Source organism: Oncorhynchus gorbuscha, linkage group LG11, assembly GCF_021184085.1.
Source record: "Oncorhynchus gorbuscha isolate QuinsamMale2020 ecotype Even-year linkage group LG11, OgorEven_v1.0, whole genome shotgun sequence".
Lineage (NCBI taxonomy): Eukaryota > Metazoa > Chordata > Actinopteri > Salmoniformes > Salmonidae > Oncorhynchus > Oncorhynchus gorbuscha.
In genome coordinates this window covers 56,600,597-56,606,830 of record NC_060183.1, presented here as the reverse complement: position 1 = coordinate 56,606,830, position 6,234 = coordinate 56,600,597, and the positions used below count along the sequence as shown (strand labels likewise).

At 43.4% G+C, this 6,234-nt stretch overlaps 1 protein-coding gene across 1 annotated transcript; it reads left to right on the top strand.

Annotated features, from left to right (window-relative positions):
* zmynd19 (zinc finger, MYND-type containing 19) lies at positions 1–3,096 on the top strand. The gene is made up of 6 exons (XM_046368200.1): positions 1–349; positions 1,450–1,509; positions 1,666–1,772; positions 1,935–2,075; positions 2,539–2,719; positions 2,924–3,096. Exons 1-6 carry the CDS (start codon positions 299–301, stop codon positions 3,065–3,067), a joined length of 684 nt encoding a protein of 227 aa, XP_046224156.1. The 5' UTR covers positions 1–298; the 3' UTR covers positions 3,068–3,096.
* The last annotated feature ends 3,138 nt before the right edge of the window (positions 3,097–6,234 follow it).

The window sequence follows — 6,234 nt, the reverse complement described above, 5'->3', positions numbered from 1 at the left end:
ACAAAATATGTAACGCTTTTTTGGATTGGATTGAAGCTTTTCAAAGCAGTATTCTCAGTGGTTGAAAAATGTTTAGCTTCTTCGAACCCTCCCCCAAATCTTGCCTGGCTTTCTTCTACGCCAGCGGTGTGTCACGGAGGTTTGTTAGCCGGTGGGGAGGACCAAATTCGGACATCGATTGACCCTATTTAACCAAACTGGCAGTAAGTCGGGTCTGGGGGGTCGCCCTGACGACTTGTACACGAGTAGATCGCCTCACCTGTTCTTACATTTCTCCCCTTGATCGACCGCTCTTCCAATGTCGGATTTCAAGCTCGGGATTGTTCGACTTGGCCGTGTGGCCGGGAAGGTGAGCTGGATCCAGGGGCTGCCATGTGTGCGACAAGAAGGGAGGGGATCACAAAAGTGCTTACAAAATGGCTCGTTGAGATAGGTGATGGCTGGCATCGAATATGAAAACAGACAGACATAAGTCGTGGATCTTTTTAGAATTGTAGGTGGTCTAATATAAATGTTTCGCTGGATTCGTCTTCTCTCGAAGCCGCCCAGAACAACCTATTAATTAGCTAGCCATGCTGAAGCTAGCTACATTTAACCGACGTTCGTAGCTAACTAGCTAATTTATGGACGCAACGATGTTATGGGTCAATGTTAAAAAAAGTAAAACATATCCTGGCCTCCAAATGCACACTTCACAAACGGTCAAGCAAATTGTAATGTAGCTAACTGGCGACACTGGCTAGCGAAGTAGTAGGAAGCCATTGCCACGCTCTACCAGGAACACCGGCATGACAGCTCTCAAGTAACGTTTGTTACCTTTTGTGTTTTAGCTAACTACGGTATTATTATTGTTTAAACAATCTTATTGTTTTGTCTTTACATTTGAAGGCTGTCAAACTTCGTCTATGTTCCATTATTATTGACCTGTAACTGACGTTACCCCTAGCTAGTGTTTTGTTTAGCTACGTCAAACAGTTTTTACCAGACGAATTTGAAGTGACTTTAATATTTGTGTCTTCTTGTTTTTAGCTAGGACAGTTGGTAAACATTGAAATGTCACTTGTAGAAATGAGAACCACTTGGACATATCACGTGTAATGGAGTGACCCCTGGTACATTAATCCATCTAGAGACCATATATAATAGTCCATCAACACTTTACATTTACATTTAAGTAATTTAGCAGACGCTCTTATCCAGAGCGACTTACAAGTGCTTTTGCGTGCCAGTCAGTGTGATCGATAGCTATGTTTCCTCAAAATGCTTCTGTTTTTAAATGATTGCTAACATACTCAAAGCAAATTGACTCAGGATATTGATTATACCATCACATGTGTTAGGTCATCTCACACAACTCATTGTTGTAATCTTGCCCCATTGTTTTTAATCCCACACAATAATAGTGTAAACTCGCATTACATGTGGCAATAACTGTCCATTATTTTGCAGACAAAGTACACACTGATTGATGAACAGGACATACCATTGGTGGAGAACTATGCTTTTGAGGTAAGAGGGTTAGGATTTATGTGGAGGTTTTGTGCGAGGGTTGTTATACTCAGACCATTCCCACGCTATCCTGGCCTGGCCCTGGTAAAAACAACTGGACTTGTCTTGACTATGAGGCCTTGGATAAATAAATCAATGTTACACCATATTTTTCAGGCACGCATGGAGGTAGATGCAGACGGCAATGGGGCAAAGATCTTTGCTTATGCCTTCGACATTGGCAAAGGGCGCTGGGCTGGCAGGCCACTGCACGAGCTGCTCTGGTGAGTTGGTGTCCCATCTCCAAAATCTGCAACTAAATACATCCTCATAGTCTGTCGGTTAGGGCAGCTTTTTGCCTTTATCTAACAAACTGCATGCTTCATATTCAGTGTGTGATGCTGGCAGACCAGTTGAGTCATAAGACGATTTGAATGTTTATCCAGGGAGAAACACAGAGGAGGCATCGCTCCCAGCTTCCAAGTAGTCCACATAAACTCTGTTACAGTGGATAACCGTCTGGACAACCTGCGACTGGTCCCCCTGGGCTGGAGCCCTAAATCAGAGGAGATCTCCAGCAAGCAAAGGTATTGCAGCTGTGCGCTTCTGCTCCACTACAATTACTAGAGCTACATTCTGCTCTCCTAGCATTCTTCACTTCTCCACTACAATTACTAGAGCTACATTCTGCTCTCCTAGCATTCTTCACTTCTCCACTACAATTACTAGAGCTACATTCTGCTCTCCTAACATTCATTACTTCTCCACTACAATTACTAGAGCTACATCCTGCTCTCCTAGCATTCATCACTTCTCCACTACAATTACTAGAGCTACATCCTGCTCTCCTAGCATTCATCACTTCTCCACTACAATTACTAGAGCTACATTCTGCTCTCCTAGCATTCATCACTTCTTTACTGAGGAAATGACAACATAATATTGAGAAAATACAAGGTTATTCAGACTTGGCCTGGTATTACTTGTCCATTTACATGTTTCACTTGTCAGAACATAACTTTGAACGGGTCTTTTTTTCTATCCCTGTAGAGAGCAGTCTTTGTACTGGCTAGCCATCCAGCAGGTACCAGCTGACCCCGTAGAGGAGCAGTACCTGGAGCTCAGTCGTACCCGCTATTACAATGCTAACGGAGAGCTGGTGGAGGAGGAGGAGTGCTCCTGTACTTACTATGAGTGTCACTACCCACCCTGCTCGCTCATCGAGAGGAGAGTATGTACTGCTACCCATATATTCTGCTTTCTGTTATTTTCACTCTATACTCACTCTTGGGAAGGGAGTGCTGAAGTACATGGCTTTGAGGATATTTGTGATCAGAGGCTGACATAGATTATTGTTGCTATTTTGAGGTGTTTAATATAAGTCTCAGTACAGTGTCTTTCCACCAGTTTGACTTTGTATTCCATCTGCCCACAGCTTAGAGAGTTCAACATCTGTGGCCGCTGTCAGGTGGCTCGCTACTGTGGCTCCCAATGCCAGCAGAGGGACTGGCCCGCCCACAAGAAGCAGTGTCGTGAGCGCAAGAGGGTCCTAGCCCTAGAGTCTGAACCTGAGCGATGATCTCTGAATCAATCACCAGAATAGGGGAATGGGGGTGGAAATGAAGTGCGGGGGGGGGGTCTGCTGACAGACAAATGACAGAGGACAATGTTGGTTGGTTGAAAGGGTGGGAAGATAAAAAAAAAAAAAAAAAAAAACTACAACCAGTTCACAGAACTACAAATCTCCATAACTTGCTTTTTTTGGAGAGGGAGGTCCTCCTGGAGCTCTACCTGCTGCTATGAATTTGTATGTTTGAGTAAGAAGAGGTCACATGGATGAAACTGGCTGTACTTCTTTTGGACTACAATTGATTACAGTTGTCATCAGCTTTCTCCTTACTCCCACCCACCAACCAGTAATGCCGTGTGTACAGGGATATAGGGATGACAGTGCCTGCTGTTCACCTGGTACAATGGACATGGACCTTTTCACTGTACTATTACTCCCTCTTGGACCTTTGGTGCACATACTCAAGACACCTTCCTGTCATGCTCCAAGACCAACATAAAACGGATAGATTTTCCATGCTGTTTCACGCTAGCAGTATTGTGTGTGCTGCCATTATGGACTGAAGGATATAGATGAAGTGTTGAACATTGGGGGGAAGGGGGGTTCTTTTGTTCTGTGTATTATTATTTTTTTTGATGGTGGGAAGGGGTTAGTGATTTTTGGACTTGTGTTGAACATCCCTGAATGAATCTCTCTCGATCTGTTCGGTTTCCCTTCCAGACGCTCACACCCAGTCCCTGTCGCTAATGTTTGAGGGATGTCCTGGGAACAACTTAAACCCAGGTTGGCCATTGGACAGGCTATGTTGGGATTGTATGAAATGGCCCGAATATGTTTTGTTTTCTACACATCAGTCATTAAAGAGATCTGTTCTATGTCCAAGTGATCGTAGATGAAATTATACATTTTCCAGATCACCACCTCAGTGTACTATTCATGCATACCTGCTCACACTTTGTCTTCCTGTAACCTCGCTCCCATGCTATTCCACACAGTGAATATAATCCTGGTACATCAATGATTCAAAGTTGGATTTTAGTGGTAGTGACCATAGCATTTTATGGGAGTGAATTTACTGAGTAAAGTATTTGTAGTTATTTTAGCTAGTCGTGTGACTGCTTGGGGTGTGCTGGCATACAGGGTAGAATTAGGGGAAGGTGTTGTGGGAGATGATTGGTAAATTAACACAATGCCTCTGCGCCGGGAGTTTCTCTTGGTTTTCCTGTGTTGGCTGGAGAAGTTTGAACCGTTGGTCTACCAGGCTCTTTGCGCATTTGGGAAGAAGTGTATGGGAATGAGATTTAGGTGATTTCAAGATAACTGGGAATTCAGCAATAACCCAGGTCAAATCATGACGTTGGGGATCTTTAGGTCGGAAAGTCTGAGCTCGAGAAAGATGCCAGCTTACGACTTGGAATTCTGAGTTCAATGACCATTAAAAATTACTTTCCCAGTCGGAGCTATTTTTTTTCTGACTTCGCAGTTGTCTTGAATGCACTGAAGTCGGAAGTCTGAGATTTCCCAGTTGTTTTGAATATGGCATTAGTCTTCCTGTTTTCTTTTAGTTGATGAATCTTGACTAACATTCGCAGATCTAGCATGTAACAAGCAGACAGATGTAATACATGCAACACATTGACTGTTAGTTATGTATGTAGACCGGTTCATAACACTGCACTGAGTTGTTTTAACATACCCCACTGTTATCTTTTTTTTCGAGGAAGGGAGAGTTTGGACCATTGTGTGTCTTTAAAAAAAAGTTTAAATGGTAAAGGAAAAAGCATGAATCAGAATAAAGACTAAAGTTTGGGATAACTGTAAAATGAAAAAATGTTTCACATTGATGTATGACCCTTGTGGGAATTTAAGGGACCCTCTTGGTATGTCACCACTAAAATGACTGTTCTTCACATACCTATGATTTATGATGTTGGTTCATTTAGAGCATTCAGAAAGTATTCAGACCCCTTGACTTTTTCCACATTTTGTTACGCTACAGCCTTATTCTAAAATGTATTAAATATTTGTGCTCCTCATCAATCTACACACAATACCCCATAATGACAAAATGAAAACAGGTTTTTGGAAATGTTTGCAAATGTATTAAAAATAAAAACAGAAATACCTTATTTACATAAGTATTCAGACACTTTGCTATGAGACTTGAAATTGAGCTCAGGTGCACTCTGTTTCCATTGATCATCGTTGAGATGTTTCTACAACTTGATTGGAGTCCACCTGTGGTAAATTCAATTGATTGGATGTGATTTGGAAAGGAACACAACTGTCTATGTGCATGTCAGAGCAAAAACCAAGCTATGGGGTCAAAGGAATTGTCCATAGAGCGCTGCGATAGGATTCTGTCGAGGCACAGATCTGGGGAAGGCTATCAAAAACATCTGCTGCATTGAAGGTCCCCAAGAACACAGTGGCCTCCATCATTCTTAAATGGAAGAAGTTTGGCACCACCAAGACTTCCTAGAGCTGGCCGCCCTGCCAAACTGAGCAGTCGGGGGAGAAGAGCCTTGGTCATGGAGGTGACCAAGAACACGATGGTCACTCTGACGGCTCCAGAGTTCTTCTGTGGAGATGGGAGAACCTTCCAGAAGGACAACCATCTCTGCAGCACTCCCAATAAGGCCTTTATGGTAGAGTGGCCAGATGGAAGCCAATCCTCAGTAAAAGGCACATGACAGCCTGCTTGGTGTTTGCCAAAAGGCACCTAAAGGACTCAGACCATGAGAAACATAATTCTCTGGTTTGATGAAACAAAGATTGAACTCTTTGGCCTGAATGCCAAGCGCTACATCTGGAGGAAACCTGGCACCACCCTTACGGTGAAGCATGGTGGTGCAACAGTTTTTCAGCAGCAGGGACTGGGAGATCAGTCAAGATCGCAGGAATGATCAATCAAGCAAAGTACAGAGAGATCCTTGATGAAAACCTGCTAAAGAGTGTGCAGGACCTCAGACTTGGGCGACGGTCCCTAGGCACACAGCCAAGGCAAAGCAGGAGTAACTTCAGGACACGTCTGAATGTCCTTGAGTGGCCCAGACTTGAACCTGACGAACATCTCTGGAGAGACCTGCAGTGCAGCGACGCTCCCCATACAACCTGACAGATGATATTTAATCCATTTTAGAATAAGGCTGTTATGCATCAAAATGTGGGAAGAA

Excerpts from the sequence above, each read along its gene's own strand:
- zmynd19 (XM_046368200.1), top strand. The coding sequence starts at position 299 with ATGTCGGATTTCAAGCTCGGGATTGTTCGACTTGGCCGTGTGGCCGGG. Across the intron at positions 2,076-2,538 it reads GAGATCTCCAGCAAGCAAAG|AGAGCAGTCTTTGTACTGGC; the intron begins GTATTGCAGCTG and ends CTATCCCTGTAG. Across the intron at positions 2,720-2,923 it reads GCTCGCTCATCGAGAGGAGA|CTTAGAGAGTTCAACATCTG; the intron begins GTATGTACTGCT and ends ATCTGCCCACAG.